We start from the raw sequence: 18,783 nt of genomic DNA, 5'->3' as shown, positions 1-18,783 counted from the left end.
CTTTCAAAGGGGCCACGCCACGTGAGATATCCTTTTTGTCATCGATGTGGCCAACACTTTGCGAGCTGCTTATAAGAAGCCCAGACTTTAAAGTGGAGGGATGTAAAGCCAATAATTCTGTTTTAAGCTCAGAAATTAACATGAACCGAGAATGAATCGGGTCTGGTCGATCGATCTAAGCCGCCCTAATGAACCGGTCCGGTAGCATCTGTTTTCGAACCAGATCGATTGGGTGATATCCTTTTAGAGGGAAATAAATAAGAATAAAGGCTGATTCTTTAATGGGATCCAAACCCAGTGTGTCGGGAGGTGACATGGCTCGCCTTCGTCCCTTCCGCCGCCTCCTCTCATCCTGCTCTTTCCCATCCCATTGCAGCAACCCTCCGTAAGTATTCTTCCAATCTCTTTCCCTTTCCTTTCTTTCTTTATCGAGGTGAATCTTGTTTTTTGTATACTTATTTCCACACTCAGCATGCATGTTTCGTTTCAGTTTATTTTCACTCCGTGTGCTTTTGTTTCTAATTGCCGTTTGTTGGTTTGTTGCTGTTGCTGCCTTGGGCTTGCTTCTTAGGTGTGGATTATGAGTAGCATTAGATCATCATGTCACCTTTTCCTGTAAGCAAAATCAGGTTGTGGGATGATGTTTGTCCTTTTAGCTTAATATCGTCTATTGAGTTGTCTGTCCGAATCACTATACAGATGCAGGAAGAGGATCTAATTCAATTCCATTTGATATGTCATGTTCTTGGAGCTGCCTAATTTCTGTGACCACTAATTTATCATGGGAATGACTATATATAGGTCTACTTGTTTCTTAGTTTCTTCCTTTTGAATTGGAAGTACTCACTATGATTGGTGTAGCCACGTTTTGATGTTACTCTTTCCAGCTTTGAGGTTGCAGAGGAGTCTTGTCCTTCGAGCAAGGCCCTTTAATAGAGAGAGCATTTCCTCACCATTCGGCCTTCGGGAAGAGGAGATTGGTAACAGTTTGTGCTTCTTCGGATCCTGATGGAAAGGATGGAATCGGACCTGAGGCTGTGTCAGTGGAGAACCTCCCTCTGGAGTCGAAGCTGCAAATGAGACTCGAGCAGAAGTTGAAGATGAAGCTTGCCAACAAGATACGGCTTCGGCAGAAGAGGCTCTTGCGCAAGCAGAGGATGAGGAAGAAGAGGCGATGGCCGCCTTCCAAGATGCCTTTGCAGGTTTGGAGCTGCCTCTTCATTTACCAATCTGCAATCTTGCATTGTGTGTTCTTTCACTAAATACTTATCTGATTTTTTTTTCATTTTGCTTGCATGTTCCTACGCTTGAACAACATTGACTTTGTTTATGAAATCCTTATGAGATGTTTTTCTTTATTTAGCTTTACAGGAAATTCAATCGACAACATGATAATCCAGATATTTAAATTTGTCCATGTACTTAAATGTTTAATGATCAGTTTCTTTTCCTCCAAGTGCAGAACATAATTTCCTTTTTGTAAATTTCTTGGAACCAAATGAAATTGATTCATAAAGAGGCATTAATGGAGTTCTTCATCTCTTAAGTTATAAATTGAGACTTTATCTGCTTAGTGATTGGAAATTAAAAATGTATATTGATTGTGATCTTGGTCATGCTTGATTCACCTTTCCTCTATATTTCCTCATGTTGGATAAGATAACATCATGATACTTTTTCTCACTAACTGTAGATATTCATTCATTAATATAAATTGAACGTAACCCTTTAATTTTTCTGCTTCATCATTGAGAAATCCAGGATAGAAAAAAAAAATTACCTCATTTCTCTGCATAATAGAAATCAAAAGTCTAGTAGTAAGAATTATAAGCTTATATATAAACCATAGAAAATTTGGTTTGCTTGATGCTTAGCTAAGCTATCATCTTTACAGCTGTGCCTCTATGTAGTTGTGCTTACATATCAAAGCAGCAACCCTTAGAAATCATTCACAGGAATGATAAGGTCAGTCTAATTCTCCATGACAGCTTTCCATTTTTCACTAAACAACTGACCAAAGTATTGGAATCATTCTCCATGACAATTCTCCCTCCATTCTTTGTTATGGAGAGATGAGGTTGGTCCATCCTACCAAATCCACATAGTTTGGTCATCAAGGCAATCCAAGTTCATTCATTCCTCAAACCCAACAACCTCAACTCAACAGATCCTTTATTTGCTCAAGATCTTCAACCACTATTGTCATCCCAATAGCCATTCATGATATCTCACTTTGGGATAAAACTCTGTAGCTTTGGCCAATTAGGGAACAAGATTTTCCATCATCATATGAGCTGTCCTAGAAAGATCTACTTCAATCTTTACTGGTCTCCATTACAGTAGAAGTCAGTTAATGTTCAACTATCAGAGTTCAGACATCCCTGTCAAGAGGGAAACAAACAGTTTTCATGCTGGAAAATGTTTGCTGAATCTTTCTTTAATGTGTGGTAGGCTACACACAGTCATTGCAGGTTGGTCATGGGATCCCCAAGGATTGGCATGAGGAGCCATAAAGGTTCTCATGATAGGACAATTCTCAAGTGTTGCAACATGAAGTTGCTTTTAGGAAGAGACTTTATGTACAGACACTAAAAGGAAACAAAAGATCCAACCATGTGTTGAATGCTAGAACAAGATGTTGCATGCTGTAAAGCTCATTCCTTGGCATCTCCTTCCACTTTGGCAGCTCCGCAGATACATACCCTTGCTTTTTTGCCTTTTGTTTAATGTGCTTTGTTGCCAGCTTTACTCTTCTCTTCTCTTTACAGTTTGTCTCTCTTCTCTTCTCTTCTCTTTGGACATTCCACCACGGCAAGAGAAGTAGTACAAACAGATGGGAACAGAGAAGAGGAGCGAGAGAGAGAGAGAGATCAGGATGGAGGAGTTCAGCTACGAGGACATCAAGACTGCAACAGGAAGCTTTGCTGTCGAGCAGTTGATCGGTAAGGGAAGCCATGGGAGTGTCTACAGAGGCAGGCTCAGAGGCGGACAGGTCGTGGCAGTGAAGAAGCCATTGGGACCGATTCAGTCCTCTAAAGATGAAGCCAATCTGGACAACGAGATCGACATCCTCGCTTCTGTGAAGAACCCAAGCATCGTCGAGCTCATTGGTGTCAGCCAGAGTCCTACCACCAAGCTGCTCGTCATGGAGTTCATGCACAATGGCTCCCTCCATGACCTCCTCCACTCGTCCCCGAGCCCGCCTTCGTGGCCTCGACGCGCACTCATGGCTCTCCAGGCCGCTCGCGCCGTCCTTTCGCTCCACGAGACGTCGCCGGCGGTCATCCACCGCGACATCAAGTCAGCCAACATCTTGATGGACGGCGAAGGCAACGCGAAGCTGGCTGACTTCAGCCTCGCGGTGAGAGCCGACGGATTTCGGCCACCCAACTCAACGGTGCCGGCGGGTACCATCGGCTACCTGGATCCGTGCTACGCCGAGTCCGGAAAGCTTGGCCCCGAGAGCGACGTGTTCAGCTTCGGGGTGGTCTTGTTGGAGCTCGTCAGCTCCAGGAAGGTGATGGACATGGAGCGCGATCCTCCTTCGATCGTCGCGTGGGCACTGCCGGTCATAAGAGATGGTCGACTTGCCGACGTCTGCGACAGGAGAGTAGCGTTGCCGGACTACACGAAGACGCCGATCGCTCGTATGCTAAGCGTAGCCGAGCGATGCGTCGCAGAGAAGGTAGAGAGAAGGCCGTCGATGGGAGAGGTTGTGAGAGAGCTGCAAGGGGTGGTGGAGTGCATGATGATATGGCCATGGATGAGGTTTAAGGTCTTCGAGAGTGTGCACATGTGTGTCCGGGCATGGAGGAGGTGTGCCAGGAAGAGGGTCACCACTACAACAAAGATCGTTTGCAGGGATCACTCGGTTGATGGTGGGACTGAGGAGATGGCCATGGTGGAAAGATGAAGCCAACTCTCTCCTTCTTGCTTGGGAGTGCTCATTTCAGCAAGGAGGTGATGCCTCTCGAACATCACCAATAGCATTGTTTTGTGATTGAAGGAGCCATAAGAATGTTTGATTATATATTCAAGAACAAGTTATCACTCAATCTTACTACTTTAAATTTTTTGTTATATAATCTTAATGTTTACTTTAATTAATCTATCTTTTTCTTATAGATCCTTATGTGATTGCATAGGATCATCATCGAAGATCGATTGATTCTTTATCAAGGAATATGATATCGTAAGAATTATATAATTTAGACAAAATCAACTAAGCGAATCTTTTAGTACGATAGCATTATAGTGGTTAGACTAAGTACAAATAAGTATTTTATATAAGTATAAAAAATTAATGTTGATAATTCTAAATTGGCTTGCAGTTGGTGGGAGGAGTCAAATATAAACTTTGGCGCCAAGCCATCAACCGTTGACTCAACGGCCAAACTTGGGGCGGAGGCAACGCCATGGATTTCGCAGTCGAAGCTCTTCTTTTAATGTAGATCGGCACGACCTTTCACATATGGTCTTCTCCCACCGCCAGCCTCGATGGCCACACCCATCCTTTCTTCCCTGTCTCGGTCGATCCATGAGTTGGAGACCGCAATCTGTACCTCCTCCCATCCATGGACCCGCGTCCGGGACGACCTGAACCAGCTCGAGAGCACGCTGCGGCGCGTTCAGGCGGTCGTTGACCAGGCGGAGGAGAGGCAGTGGCGAGACGAGCGCGTGAGGAGCTGGCTAGCGGAGCTCCAGGGCGTCGCCTGTGATGCTGAGGACGTGCTCGACGAGCTCGATTTCGAGGTGTCGCGGCCACCACGAAGCTCTCCCGCCTCCGGGGAAGAAGAAGAGGTACACAGCTCAGTCACCTCCCTGTCATGCGAAATCGAAAAGATACGGGGTCGGTTCGGTGAGACATTAGAACAAACAGATGGCCTTCGGCTGAAGGCAACCGAGAGGACATGGCCACGATGTGGTGAGTTCGTCGTGAAACAAACCGAGGTGTTCGGTCGAGAGGAAGACAAGAAGAAGGTGACCGAGTTGGTGCTGTCCGAAACGCCAGAGAACCCCCCCGTCATCGCCATCGTTGGATCACCTGGAGCAGGGAAAACCACCCTTCTCCAGCTCGTGTGCAACGACCCGGGGGTTCGAGAGCACTTCCCCCGTCGGGGATGGGTTCGCATGTCGAGGGATTTCGACGCGACGACGCTGAGAAGAGAGATCATGGAGGCCATCACGTTGAGGGATTGGAGGGTCGAGTTCTCAGGAAAGGGGCACTGGATCTACTCACAACCGAACTATCTCGACCGCTGCATCAAACGCGAGTTGGAGGAAGAAAGATTCTTGCTTGTCTTGGATGATTTCTGTGACGAGAATCTCCATCTCTGGGCGACCGTGAACCTGCAACTGAGCCTCGGACATGGAGGAAGCAAGATCATACTGGCCACAAGCAGTGAAAGAGTCACTGCTGTCACCGAGAACATGCCTCTCTATCATCTCAGTAGCTTACCAGAGGAAAACAGTTGGAGATTGTTCCAAAGTCTTGCATTTGGATCCCGAACTGGTCATCCAGAGGCCAATTTGGTTAGAATCGGCAAAGAGATCGTCGAAAAGTGCAAGGGCTCGCCATTGTCTGTAAAAATGCTTGCTGCTCTTCTGCAATCCGAAACTAAAGCAGAGATATGGAGTCGTGTCTCAAAGAGCACCCTTTGGAATGATGCAGATGAGGAAGAGAACCACAATTTGCCTGCTCTGAGGATAAGCTACCACAACCTGCCACCACATTTGCAGTCATGCGTCGCATTCTGCTCTGTGTTTCCGAAAGATTTCCTGTTCACGAAAGACCGAATCGTTCGTTTATGGATGGCTCAAGGATTTGTTCATCCTCGAGAAGGGAAGCTATCGGAAGAGATCGGCTCGGAGTACTTCGATGAATTGCTAAGCAGGTCATTCTTTCTGGCCTCGCATGTTGCTGATCAAACCTTTGTGGTGCATCATCTCATTCATGACTTGGCAGAGTTCGTGTTGGGCGAACAGTGTTGCAGGGTGAAGAACATGAAGGTTTGCTCTGTTTCTAAGGAGGCCCGGCATCTGTGTTTGGTGGCTGTGGATTCCCTCGCGGATGTGAATTTGGAGCTGGAAAGTGAAGCTAATTCACTGCGCACAATTCTGCTTGTGATCAAGTCAGTCAATTCGGCATTCAAGAGCAACTGGTGGTACCATTACAATGACGATATAGCTCATCTATCCTTCTCAGATAACTTGTTCCGAGATCTGAAATGCCTGAGAGCTTTAGATTTGAGCGACACGGATATCGACCATCTGCCGGATTCAGTTGGCAACATGAAGCTCCTGCGTTTTCTCGGACTCAGCAACACTAGAATTCGATGGTTGCCGGAGGAGTTGGGCAAGCTTCACAATCTGCAGACATTGGAGCTGCGAAGTTGTGGTGGTCTGACGGCACTTCCGAAGAGCATTGGGTATCTGACAAACCTTCGTCACGTTGATCTGCTAAATGCCTGCGATCATGTTCATCTGCATCATGGTATCGGGAGACTTGTCGGTCTGCAAACCTTATCGATAGTTTACATCGGGAAGGAGTCGGAACACTTCGTGATAAGAGAGCTGGGGAGGTTGGTGAACCTGAGAGGAGAGCTTCGAATCATTGGCCTCCATAACGTTGATGATGTTGATGATGCCAAGGCGGCCGGATTGATGCACAAAGAACACATAGAGAAGTTGACTCTCCGGTGGTGCGATCCCAATGACGACTGCTACCATCGTGGCGTGGCACCGAGGTCTACAGGATTCAGATGCATGAACTGTCGCATCGAAGCAGCAGTCAGCCATGAAGAAGATGAAGCACAACAATGCATGGGGGTGGCGGTAGTGGTGGAAGATGAGGAAGAAGAAGATGACATGTGGATTGACAGAATCGATATCGATGTAGAATGCAAGCCTGACAAGCCGAAGAGAACAAGGGAGGAGATGATACAGTGCCAGAGGAAGATCCAGGAATCACAGGAAGCCATGCTCGAAAGCCTTCGTCCTCATGGCGACCTCAAAGAATTGGTGATTCAGCATTACTACGGCAGCAAACTATCAAGCAGCTGGATGGGCGATCCCGTCTTCTCCAAACTAGCGTCCATTACGCTGGACGACTGCCGCAAATGTGAGATCCTCCCACCACTCGGGCAGCTGCCATCGCTCAAGCACCTGCTGATAAGATACTTCCCCAGCATCAAGCGCGTCGGCCGCGAGTTCTGCGGCGGCGACGGCGGCGGGGGCGGGGACTCGAAGGCATTCCCGGCCTTGGAGACGCTTGAATTCGACGGCATGTACGAGTGGGAAGAGTGGTGTGGAGTGGAGGCTGGTGACTTCCCCTGCCTTCGTCGACTGCTGTTCTGTGGCTGTATGAAACTGAAGAGCTTCCCTGATGCAGTGAGCAGACATGGCATTCCGTGATCAAACGAAGGAGCGAGAGACCAAAGCTCTTCGTTCAAAGTCAACCACTGCCGATTCAAACTGCAGTGGATGACAAGTTATCGTCATCCTCACGCAATTAGAACGTCAGCCAGAATCCTGCAGCTGTCATTCACAACTTAAGACTGCATACCGGCGATCAAAGCGTTGGATCGAGTCAATAACCATTAATGAGTATTGTCTGCCGTCAAACCCACACACCGTTTTGTGGCCCGTGGTTTGGTGGTCAAGAATATGGTACAGTCAGTGTCACGTACATCTTGCGTACTACTTTTGGACTTTTGAGTTGCTTCAATTGTTGACCCTAATGTGAACCACAGCACAACATGATGAGTCGTTCATCAAAGGTTCGATATGATCTCACAAGATTTCTTTGGAAAAGAAGCTTTGGCTACCATTCATCATGTGTATTCCCATCAACATAACAAACACCAGCAGGTGTTCGACCAGAAAACAGAAGAGAAGAGTAGCCAAGTGTGACAGAGAAAAGGCAGGAAAAGAGCAAGGGAGGATGAAGAAAGCCGAAGAGCATGTGACGTCTGCTAATCGTCTGCTACATGACGCCCCACGACTCGAGGGTGGGAAAGGCCGGCGACAGCAGCGCGTCCAAGTCAAAAACCGACGCGTCGGGCGGCGGCCCCAGCGAGCCGCCGTCACCCACATCAGCGGTGCGCTGGTCCAGCAGGAACGCCGACGTGTCGAGCGTCGGCAGGCACAGATACTGCAGGGCCGCGCGCGCGCCCATCGCGGGCCGCACCGGCTCTGGCTTCACCAGCGGTTCCGCCAGTTCCCCGTCGAGCCGGACCCCTGTGATGCGCTGCACCATCTCCCGGAAGTGGGCGGGGTCGGCGTTGATGTAGGTGGTGGGCGACCGCTTTGACGAGCGCGACTTCCGCTTCGAGACCCGCCCCGCGGGAGCGGCGCCCAGCGGGTTCCGGGGAGCGAGCTGGTGCCGGCGGCTGAGGAGGAGGGGGTTGGGGGAGGTGGCGGCGGAAGGGGTGTCGGGGGAAGCGGAGGGCGCGCCTGCGCCAGAGGAAGAGGTGTCCGAGATGGAAGTCCGGAGGGCTCGGGTGAGCGCGTCGTTGTCGCGGGCGAAGGCCTCGCTGATCCACGCCGACTCGAAGCGGTACATCCACGGGTCGAGCACCGAGCAGTTGTCCGCCATCTCCGAGGAGCCGAGGGAAGGCAGTGAAGCGGGGTGGCGTCGTCAGTGGTTGGGGGGCCGTTTTAATGAGCGCGTCGACCGGGCCACGTGTCCTTCAAAGCCGGTCGGATAAACCCGTTTCAGCGGCCGGGTTTTAATTTCTTCCAAGTCGGGTAGGAACATGACGTTGACCGTCAAGCCGCGTCGTCAGCGGGGACCACGCGCGGCGGGGAGGGTTGCTGGGAATCACGCCGCTGGCCACGGCGCCGGCTTCCTCGCTCCCCTTCATAGCCCCTGTTTCTCGACCTATTTACGGCACGGACCAGCGCGGAACCTGAAGATGGCGGAGGGTAGTCGGTGCAATTAATATTAACGTCGATGGCGTTTTAGTGTGTAAAGACGACGGGAAATCAGTGCGCAAGCAATGACGTCACCGGCGGGACCCTACACTTGACGTGGTATGACGTGGGTTGCCGCTCTCGTCACGTGCAAGGGAGGACGTCGCGAATCGATGCATCATCGCCGTTTGATTAGACAGACAGACGGCCACGATCTGCTGCGCCTCTCCTCGGCGATAACCGTCCACGTTTTATTTTTTTTGCTTTTAAAAACAGAAGCCTTCGGTAACACTCCTTTATGTTTCCAGAAAAACCATTCATAAAGAAACGCCTCGACCACTTAATTCTCTACCATTAAAGAAGCCAAAAACACAAACAAGGCATTTTGTTTCGTGTTTCTAAAAACACAGAAGTCACAAATGTGCTGGGAGTCAACATTACGACTCGGTCAAGATGTGGCTGACGGGTGATTTATATCACATAATAGCACCATCAATGTAGTGAGAGAGAGAGAGAGAGAGAGAGAGAAGGGAATGTAGCGGACCAGAATTCTCTAATTATTTTATTTCTTAGAAGTAGTTGTGGTCTCATCACTGCTCACTATTTTGATGATAATAATCCTAATTCTGTAGCTATCATATGACTATCCAACATTCGCAGCTTAGCAAACTAATCTACATTGATTAGACTAATCCTCATAGTATTATTTCAAGTCATTATCATAATAATTTCGAATGATTATAATATGAGTTTAATCATCTTTTTTTATTATATAAATGAGTACATCACTGAAATTATCAAATCATATTGATTTGCATGAATTTAAAACTCTTTTCATATTAATAAATTCAGATATAGTATGATCTTTGATGTAATTAAATCAACCCAACTAGTTAAGTGATTTCTCTCTCTCTCTTTCAAGTCAAATAAGGAGCACCATCTGTGCAATCCACCCAGTCAAACACATTCTAGATGTTATAAACATAACATCACCCAATGTCTTTTTATTCTTCTTGCTCACAATAATTCAATAAGCAATGACATCACCAAATTCTAGAAACTAATCATGGCATGGCTAAGATAAGGATGCTCATCCAATCCTCCCACCATCGTGGTCTAATACTTGTACCCTGAGCACCTCAACCTGTTGCAGTCCTGAACACCATCTCGGAGACAGTGAGTGCGTAGGCTGCGAGCCATCCTCGTCTGTCCTTGCTCGACTCTGATTCCTCTTGTCCGTTGGAATATCGAGACCCAACGATGCTGGTCCCAGAAGGACTGGAACTTGAAGGCCTAGGCCTCCAGTTGTTCCACAGCGAGGGGAAGATGATGATGGGAGATTAATGGCTTGTCTCTCTGCCAACCTCTCCGCATCTGTGTCCGAAGGGTTTGATGACGGATGGAAGGCAGCGGTGTGTGCGGACTTTGGGGGAGGATTAGGTGTCAGTCGTCTTCTTCTGATGTGTCGCTGTCAGTATTGCGTGGAAGGTGTTGACTTACTTAGCTTGAGGAAGAAGGTCAGTGCGTAACATGTGACTATGAGATAGATGAATGCCATTTTGTATCATTTCTTTTTGTTTTATTCTTAAGATTTCTTTATCTTCATCGATCTCGAATTACATGATATTCTTAAAATTTTAAACCTGTCAATTTTGTATTTTTGGAGTTATTTTTCTTTTTGTGACTGTCTTTTACAGTTGAGTCTAAACTACTAATCCAAAATATTTAATTTTAAATTAATAATATTATATAAAATATTTAATTATTTTTTTACATTCATTAATTTGATGAAATAACTAATTCATTAATTTGATAAAAATTAATCTTTTAGTACCAATTATGTAGAGATTAATAAGAGTACACATAAGTAGGTCTTAGAACGATTATTATTATTATCATCATCATTATTTTACAGGTCGAATTTGGTGCGACGATACAAACAAATATACTTCGGATGGGAGGGAATGCCACCTCAATCGGATGCGGGTCCCACGATAGGGGCAAATGGAAGAACTCGAATAGCGTGGATGCTGCCCGGGTCGAAAAAGGCGATCCACACCTCGAGTTGTGGGCTGCGACCGGGTTCACGGGCTGAGCTCATTCAAGTCGTGTCGCTAACGGAGTCGTGAATGGAGTAATCGGTCACGACATTTAGCGCGACACGAGCGTTTCACCGAGCCCGATTCAATTCCGTCACCAAAACTAAATCACTGTTTCCTAAGACAAAACAATGCTCAATCATAGAGCATAGCAGTCTGACGACATCGATTCAATCGAAACCCTCATCTCCATCAACCATTTCCCGATCGATCTCCCTCGAGCTTTTCGCCTCGCATGGCACAGAGTTTAGAGAGAGAGAGAGAGAGAGAGGTTTGGTTTTTAGTGGAAGAAAAACAGCTGCAATAGCAGTGGTTGGTGCAGTACAGCTGCTACATATTTCATCGACACAGCTGGTTGTCTCTCTCAAAGGGCACATCAAATTGCCACTGGCTTTCTGGTTGGCAAGTGTAGCTTCTTATTACCAAGTCAAGGATAAGGTATGTTCCAATTTTCTCAAAGCTTGTCTATCTATTCATGCCTATTTTCGGGTACCCAAGATTAGCTCTACATGGTGAAGTACAACATCATGCGTGGTCTCCTGAAAAGAGGCGTGCACTGTGTTTTCTGTGTAAATGACAGCATCCGCCACTGACTAATTTGCAAGTTCAGATAGACTCCTGCCTATCACAGCACTAGCAGCAATCTGAGGGTGGCTGGAGAAAGAGACACACCGACAACGTCAGATATGGGTGGGATTCAGTGTTGCATTCATCTCTCTCTCTGAGCTTTTGGGTTTGAAGAAGTCAGCGAGTCTTTATTTCAAGGGCTGCAAGTGTCGCTGTGCATTTGGGTTTCTTGCATGTAACTCTCCAAGTGGCATGGCTACAGTATCGAGCTTGTCCTGGTGGTCATGCGGTGTTGACCAAAGAACTGGGCATCATCTTCTTTTCATCTACAATGATTGAGCAGTGAGTAAGAATAATTATCCATGCATAAATATATATGCTACCCAATTCTTGGGGTCATTGGATATGACCTAATGATGTGAGAAACTCCAATCAAAGCTTTGACATTCTTCTGAACAAAAAAAGCTTAAGCAGATAAAGTCACTTCATTGTTCACTTCATGCATTCATTGATATATATATATATATATATATATATATATATATATATATAATAGTTTGATTTAGTCTTCTTGCAGATCAACTGAATTCTTGAAGCTCTGCAAAGTCTGAAGCAAGTATGCTTCTGCATGGTTCATGGAGTTTGTCCCAAAGATAAGTGTGATCAAGATCTGAGAATGAACTCAAAAACATCACTACATCATCAAGACGTTCAGATTGTAAAACCACTTCTTACCCCCAAAGTTATTCCACAAATGTCTTCTCTCTCTCTCTATGTACAGTATATTGTCATGAACATAAATGCATTGGCTTCTCATGATCCACTCAGAAAGGAACTCAGCATTAAGTAGCCAACTCCAATATTGTGTCTGCCAACAACTTGCAGAATGAGATTGGGCTCCGGAAGATTTGAAGCAATCTTCTTTGTTTGGGACCCCTACACAAGTGGAGAACAAGCACAAGCTGTAGGGGTCGTGTAAAGAAGATGCAAGTTGACCAATGTTTCATAGAAGATTATCATGAGAGATGATGGCCTTCAAACACCCACGCCTACACTATATGGAGTCTATAAAGTGTCTTCTTCTTCTTCTTCTTCCTTATCTTCATGGACATACTGATACGTCTCCATATCTCCCTCCTCTCGCTTCTTCTGTTCCACTTTTCCTTCTTTCTCGTTCAAGATCTTCTTCTTCTGGCAATCAAAAAGGCTGCAAGCACGTGATCACTTAACTGGGATCAGCAACCCCGAGATCGGTTCCGGATCATCTACGTGACGTCGATCGCTTAACGTCGGCAACGGGGGGGGCCAAATGAGGTGATCGAGTGCGTGGTCTGCTTGTCGGACATGGGAGAAGGCGGAGAGATCACGGAACTCAGATGCGGGCATCTGTTCCACCGGCGTTGCTTGGACCGGTGGGTCATGTTGGGGAAGGCTGCGTGCCCTCTGTGCCGGGACACCGTGGTACTGCACGAGACGGCGTTACCGTAGCAATGGGAGATGGAAGACACTGATGTGGAGCTTCACGGCACATCAATGGCTTTACTTGCATGTTTCCGTCACCCACGGTGGGCGTGGTGAATCCATTTATCACTATCTGATGGCCGTTGACCTTAGGCAATAAAAGTCAACTCGTTTGGGTTAGATGTTCTAAGCTATCTTTGTATCCTTTTGGAATTCGAAGGAATTTGAAGGATTTTTTTGTTGAGAAAGTAAGAAAATAAAATTAATAAATTAAATATAATAATTTATAAAATTGAATAATTAATTAAATATATTTTAATAAACATATTTAATTGGATTGACATAAACTTATATGCATTTTTGAGTCAAATGGATCTCAGCAAGCAAAACATGAACTGCAGGACTAGAATGCAACACAGAAGCCAAAAGAGAGATGTGATACCACACCACTCTTGTGTTCGTTATATTGCAATTAAGTTGCAGAGTGAAACCTTGGAACAGAAGCAGCAGCAACAACAGCAGACTGCTGAGCTCCTACTCTGTTCATATGAATCCTGGAGCCCAATCAACATGCAAGCAAATGTTCCTGATACAAAACTTGTTAAGACACCAACCCGCGCAAATTTATCGGTAGATCAGAAAAGGGCTGAACTTGTTCGACGCAGTTGAAGCTTCGGCTCGGGCTGGGGGATGTGGTGTATCATAGCTTCTAGCTCCTGCAGTCAAGCAAGAACAGGGATCAACCGCCATGGCATTGCGCAGATTTAAGTTGCAGAGAGTTCACTTTGAATGAAGATAGGCAACACTTTTTCACTGAATGCTAAATGTATATATAATTCAGTGACACTGATCGATACTTAAGAAATGTACATAATTGATACCTGTAGGGAAACAGAGATATACGAAACTTAGATAAGATCTTTTCATTAATTCTTGTTGTTTCTCAGTGGAAATGTTTGTGACCATTTACTGCAAAGAAAGCACTCTGAACATTTCAGATCAGAATCCACTTCTTTTCAACTGACAGACAACATATATACTACCATAGAGTTCAAACTTGACATCCACTCTGCTTGATCACAAAGTGTCTTTTCTTTTCTTTTATTAGTACCTAATCAGATATCCTTCTTTTGAGATCATCAATGAATTTTATGTTTCCAACAAAAGCAACAAATCGTAGAACTGTCTATCCACAACCTTCCTGTCCTTCTACATTTTAATAATATATATGACATTTACGACATAACATTGATGCTAAGAGTTTCCATAATCCGGCATTGCGTCGTAACTTAATCACAGCTCCTGCTAACCATTTGTTTGATACAAAGGTGTATGAATAATGCATTTATGTAAGATCAAGTTTTAAAATGAAAACCAATTAGGCAGTAATTGCTACATGAAACTATCGGATTAGTAGCAAATCATAAATCAATCAATCATTTGAATTTTTCTCGATTAACAGTAAACTGATACCTAGCTTGGGAAAGAAAAAAGAAACACTAGGAAAATAATGGCATGTTAAGATCAATGCAGCAAATATGGCCTATCGACAAGGAAAGCCAGCAACTGAGAAAATTACAGAGAAAGTGGGAGCAGGGAAAAGTAACATAATGCGGAAGAACACAATATAAGAAATCTGCAACAATCAAAATCATGGCTATCTGGAGTTAGATCAGTCCACTGGAAGAATTGATGACACCAAACTGTAACTTCATGACAAATTTCTTCATCAAGAATACCCTAGAAGTGAACTAGATTGATAAATCCATCAAGGACTAAAAATCAGCAGCAAGTTCAAAACCTAAATTTCCTAGAGAAAAGTTCTTAAACTTTTGAAAAACTTAATAGATGTACTGAATGACCAACTGGAACAAGCGCGAATTTTTGTTGCAAATCTACATTCTAAAACAAGACCCTTCTTTTCATTCAATTTGATCATATGACTTTCCAAAAATTGCCAAGCAAAATGTTGCTGGGAGTTTGAGCAGAACCAGTTATAGTCCTTTTATGCTTTTGTATTAACGAGTATCAGATACATACAGCTTGTCTGACTAAAGTCCTTTTATAAAGCAGATATTACTTTTTTTTGATGTTTTTCCAGTCTGTCTGCAGTAATCTAACACAGGAACAAACTCAAGGTTACTAAATCTTGCTTCACACCATTAGCTTCCTCCCTCAGTCTTTTCTCTCTCTTCATTTTACAGAACAGTAGAGGATCACTTCTAAAACCATTTTGTGGCCCCTATTATAACCTCAATAGCAAAATAAGCTTTCCTTTTAGCTAAGCATTACTTAATAAGGCTTAAACTTTCAAAATTGATGATATCGAAAGGAGAATACTATCTACAACATATTTTTCGATACCTAAAGTCCTGCTTGCTTTATAGTTGATTGAAGATTATGATTCTGCTAATTTAATTGATGAAGATGAACTATGTAATCAAAGAAGTAGGTAGCAAGATAATGATAGGATTTCTGCACACATCTATTATCACAAACTTGCGGCGTCGATCAATCATCAATAAAAAAAAGACTGAGGTAAAAGATTGAAAGTACCCTTTGCTGTCTCAACCTCTGATTCTCTTCTTCAAGTCTGGAAACCTTATTCTCCAGCTCATTGGTGTAAGCCTGTGCATAGAGAACACAGAATTGCTGTTAAGATGCATGCATCAACAAGAAATGAACAAGATAGAGTCAATTAGTTGTCTTAGAACAGCAGGTAGAACAAAGATCGACACCAGTATCAACCGAACAAGAACATCAATTGAGCTTGCCTGCTTCCTAGCTCGTGAACGGGCTGCTGACTCCCGGTTCTTGATCATTCTTTTCTGCCTTCTCTCGACCGTCTTCTTCGCCATGTCCTCCACAGGCCCTCTCTTCCTCCTTGGCGTCTGCGGATTGAATGGGGATGAATTAGCTCCTTCCCCCTCGTGATACACTGCATCAACTATGGCCAAAGGTTGGGGCAGCTGCCGACCCCCAAAAGCTCCCGCAATGCTCTGTTGCGCCTGTTGATGTTGCCGTTGATGATACTGCTGTAACCATTGCGACCTCGGCATGAAACCTACGTTGCCGATCTCACTGCTTCGGCTCCTATCAGCTACCTCTGTGACTATCCCAGCCTTCGACAAGAAGGCCTCAAGGGTCATCTCCCCCAGAGTGGACTGCCGTCCGTAGTCCCTGACGCCCTCCTCGGCCTCCTTCTGCCCTTGTTGGATGTGCCGCCACACCTCGTCGATCGTCTTCTTGCTCAGGACACGCGGCATGGTGACGCTCCCCTCGCGGTGAAGGCGCGGGTCCTGGGCGCCATGGCCACCACCAGCGTCAGCTCCCGAGGACTGGTGCTCCTCGCTCGGGAACACGCTCCTGAGGAGCTCATCGAGGTTCATGCTGTGCAGGGGCTCGCCCAAGTGGCTCTGGACCTCGTTGAGGGTGAGGCTGTAGATGGACCCTTGCCTGGCCAAGCTTTGGACCTGCGACTGCTGCCTTCCTCCGACTCCCTGCGTCGCCATTGTCGTGCCCATTTACCTGTTCTTCCTGCCGAAACGCACAAGATTACTACTGCTCATCTCTCACCCACTCCAACAGAAGGATTCATGCAACATTCCTAAGCCTGCACTGCAAGCGAACAAAAATGAAGGAAAGCAAAACGAATAGTGCAATGCAAGGAAATAGAAGACAGAGAAAGGATGAATGGTTTCATCAGTTCCAACGGAGAAAGGCAACTTCAAGAAACCTCTCAGAGGTTACCACCCCAAGAACATCTTAAAAGAATTGTCCATGGGAAAGAAGATTAAACCTTAATCAAATCTCTAACAGTTCTTTCTGAAAAGGTAGTTGGGAGCTGCAAGCATGCATGACCAAAAAGAAATCTGGAATTGTTTTGCAGAGGATGCACAGCCACAGAAGATCTCTTTTGTCAGTGACAGCAAACTCCCTCAGCTAAAAAACATCTGCAGAGGAATCAAGCCAAGCAGCTGAGCATGAGTAAAGCAACCCTATGGTACTTCTACCTCCCAACCTGCTGGGGACCAGATCAAAGTCTATCAGCTGCAGCCTCCATCTCCTCAAGGAAGCAACACACCTGGCAACTGGCAAGCTATGGAGAGAGTCCCAAGAGTGAGGACCTGATGTGAGGAAGTCTAGGTTCTTGGCCTTTATGCATCTGTGTATGGTGGGTGACAATGTCTGAACATATGATGGTGGACTTGTGCTTTGTTTCCCAGAAGAATATCCCATGATTTAGTGGTGCATAAATCTCAGAACAAGAACTTAAAGAAAAGTCGGATCTTTTTTTGGAATAGGTATGAAGAAAAATATTTCCTTTACTGAGGACAAAATAAGGATTCATATTTGGTACATCAAATATTTTACCAAGCTTGAGGGCATAAAACAGTTCCCCAGGTCAAGATGGCTTTATGCAACAGGACTTGGCCAAAAAAAATCTCAACCAAGCTGCATTTAAAGCATAATGACTTCCATGTCAAGAAACAAAGGCACTGATCTGATTGTTGCTGATCATTGTTTCACCACACACAAATGTACTGCTAAGAAATGGACTTACAAGATTCAGAAGTTCCAGCTGCTGCTCTTCAAACCTCAAATATTTTTCCTTCTTATTCATGCATCTGATGCAAAAGAGATCACTTCAAGAAAAAAAAGGAGTGTTTGATGCAGGAGGAAAAGAGTAATTCAAAGTCTCCAAATTTTCTATGCAAGGGACCACAAAATGTTGTGTTCTAATCATTCTAAATTGGCTGACATAGGAAACTCACAGGAGTCATCCTAGGAAGGTGAAAAGAATGGAGTACTACAAATATATGACTCTGCATTTTGTACTATACTAATCACAGAAACTATAACATTGACAAAACCATGCAGGATGATTTGACTCCATGCCATTACCACAAACTGGATTTTGCATTGAAGCTCTCATGGATGTTGGTCCTTCAGGGAAGTTGTTTTAGTTGTGGTGACAGCATGGTTTCAAGAAACAGCTGCTGTACCTCTTGGTGGAGCTCTAAGGTGTCACTGTCATGTATATATATACATGTATCTGAGGGATGAAGTTGATAGCTGTTGTCACCAGTACTTATCTGCTAATTCTCCAAATGTCCAAACCATAAAAAGGGGTATTACAAAAATAATCCTTATGTCTTTTGATTAACCATCAATCGATCGATCAATCCTCATATTAGATGGAATTAAAGAATATTTCAATGTAAAGAAACGAAGAACAATTCAACTAAAAGTATATATTGGCACATGCAATAGTCAACAGAGTGATAAACAGCAGGGGTTGAATCAATAATTACATGATAATTAAGAGATTTATATGTCACTTAACACAATCCAAATTCCATGTATATGCATACGTGTGTTGCCACCTGCAGACTTGCTATTAGGCAGAAGTCTAATCAGAGTGAGCAGCACTCGGATCCATAGACAATTCATTGGAATGCCAGTATACTACAAGTGAGAGTTAAAAATGGTGGGAGATAAGCCATGTGTCACTTCAAGATTTGCTTACAAAAGCATGTCATGGAAGGTGGTGGAGATTGGTTTAGCTTGGGGGAAAAGGGGAACAAGGAAGGTGGCATATGATGATGGCCATCTCCCTCCCCCCACTTCTTTATGTCCTAAGCAGAGAATGATGCAAGGATTAAAGATAGGAATTCCAAGTTATCTTAATCAGAATGCCAAGCCCTCCCTTGTTTTTTTTATCATTCAATCTGTTCAATCA

General features: G+C 44.9%; 4 protein-coding genes across 10 annotated transcripts; 2 read left to right on the top strand and 2 right to left on the bottom strand.

Annotated features, from left to right (window-relative positions):
* Window positions 1-7: 7 nt before the first annotated feature.
* Window positions 8-4,055, top strand: LOC103995379 (serine/threonine-protein kinase-like protein At5g23170). Of its 2 annotated transcripts, XM_018830453.2 has the most exons (3): window positions 8-385; window positions 888-1,202; window positions 2,769-4,055. In XM_018830453.2, exon 3 carries the CDS (start codon window positions 2,834-2,836, stop codon window positions 3,911-3,913), a length of 1,080 nt encoding a protein of 359 aa, XP_018685998.2. In that variant the 5' UTR covers window positions 8-385; window positions 888-1,202; window positions 2,769-2,833; the 3' UTR covers window positions 3,914-4,055. The 2 variants fall into 2 exon arrangements, with proteins under 2 accessions (XP_018685998.2, XP_064935977.1); XM_065079905.1 differs by having other exon boundaries at window positions 8-1,202.
* A 442-nt stretch (window positions 4,056-4,497) lies between these two features.
* On the top strand, window positions 4,498-7,413 carry LOC135680359 (putative disease resistance protein At3g14460). The gene has a single exon (XM_065194239.1). It carries the CDS (start codon window positions 4,498-4,500, stop codon window positions 7,411-7,413), a length of 2,916 nt encoding a protein of 971 aa, XP_065050311.1.
* Window positions 7,414-7,768: 355 nt separating this feature from the next.
* On the bottom strand, window positions 7,769-8,642 carry LOC135587992 (calmodulin-binding protein 25-like). The gene has a single exon (XM_065079904.1). It carries the CDS (start codon window positions 8,594-8,596, stop codon window positions 7,985-7,987), a length of 612 nt encoding a protein of 203 aa, XP_064935976.1. The 5' UTR covers window positions 8,597-8,642; the 3' UTR covers window positions 7,769-7,984.
* Window positions 8,643-13,458: 4,816 nt separating this feature from the next.
* Window positions 13,459-18,026, bottom strand: LOC135584771 (ABSCISIC ACID-INSENSITIVE 5-like protein 3). Of its 6 annotated transcripts, none has more exons than XM_065079903.1 (5): window positions 17,946-18,026; window positions 17,605-17,668; window positions 15,815-16,577; window positions 15,597-15,668; window positions 13,459-13,756 (listed from the first exon to the last, which is right to left on the bottom strand). In XM_065079903.1, the coding sequence occupies exons 3-5, from the start codon at window positions 16,562-16,564 to the stop codon at window positions 13,676-13,678; spliced, it is 903 nt and encodes a 300-aa protein (XP_064935975.1). In that variant the 5' UTR covers window positions 16,565-16,577; window positions 17,605-17,668; window positions 17,946-18,026; the 3' UTR covers window positions 13,459-13,675. The 6 variants fall into 6 exon arrangements, with proteins under 6 accessions (XP_064935975.1, XP_064935974.1, XP_064935971.1 ...); XM_065079902.1 differs by having other exon boundaries at window positions 15,815-16,658; window positions 17,946-18,022; XM_065079899.1 differs by lacking the exons at window positions 17,605-17,668; window positions 17,946-18,026 and adding exons at window positions 16,840-16,993; window positions 17,062-17,469 and having other exon boundaries at window positions 15,815-16,658.
* Window positions 18,027-18,783: the final 757 nt, after the last annotated feature.

The sequence above is a fragment of the Musa acuminata genome, chromosome BXJ1-8 (genome assembly GCF_036884655.1).
Source record: "Musa acuminata AAA Group cultivar baxijiao chromosome BXJ1-8, Cavendish_Baxijiao_AAA, whole genome shotgun sequence".
Classification (NCBI taxonomy): domain Eukaryota; kingdom Viridiplantae; phylum Streptophyta; class Magnoliopsida; order Zingiberales; family Musaceae; genus Musa; species Musa acuminata.
The sequence above is the reverse complement of the archived record's forward strand: the minus strand, read 5'-3'. Positions and strand labels throughout refer to the sequence as shown.

What these genes read in the sequence shown, in the direction of transcription:
- LOC103995379 (XM_018830453.2), top strand. Translation starts at nt 2,834, where the DNA reads ATGGGAACAGAGAAGAGGAGCGAGAGAGAGAGAGAGATCAGGATGGAG.
- LOC135680359 (XM_065194239.1), top strand. Translation starts at nt 4,498, where the DNA reads ATGGCCACACCCATCCTTTCTTCCCTGTCTCGGTCGATCCATGAGTTG.
- LOC135587992 (XM_065079904.1), bottom strand. Translation starts at nt 8,596, where the DNA reads ATGGCGGACAACTGCTCGGTGCTCGACCCGTGGATGTACCGCTTCGAG.
- LOC135584771 (XM_065079903.1), bottom strand. Translation starts at nt 16,564, where the DNA reads ATGGGCACGACAATGGCGACGCAGGGAGTCGGAGGAAGGCAGCAGTCG. An exon ending in GTTCACGAGCTAGGAAGCAG is followed by an intron (nt 15,669 to 15,814) that starts GCAAGCTCAATT and finishes CTCTATGCACAG; the next exon opens with GCTTACACCAATGAGCTGGA. An exon ending in AGAGGTTGAGACAGCAAAGG is followed by an intron (nt 13,757 to 15,596) that starts GTACTTTCAATC and finishes GCTTGACTGCAG; the next exon opens with GAGCTAGAAGCTATGATACA.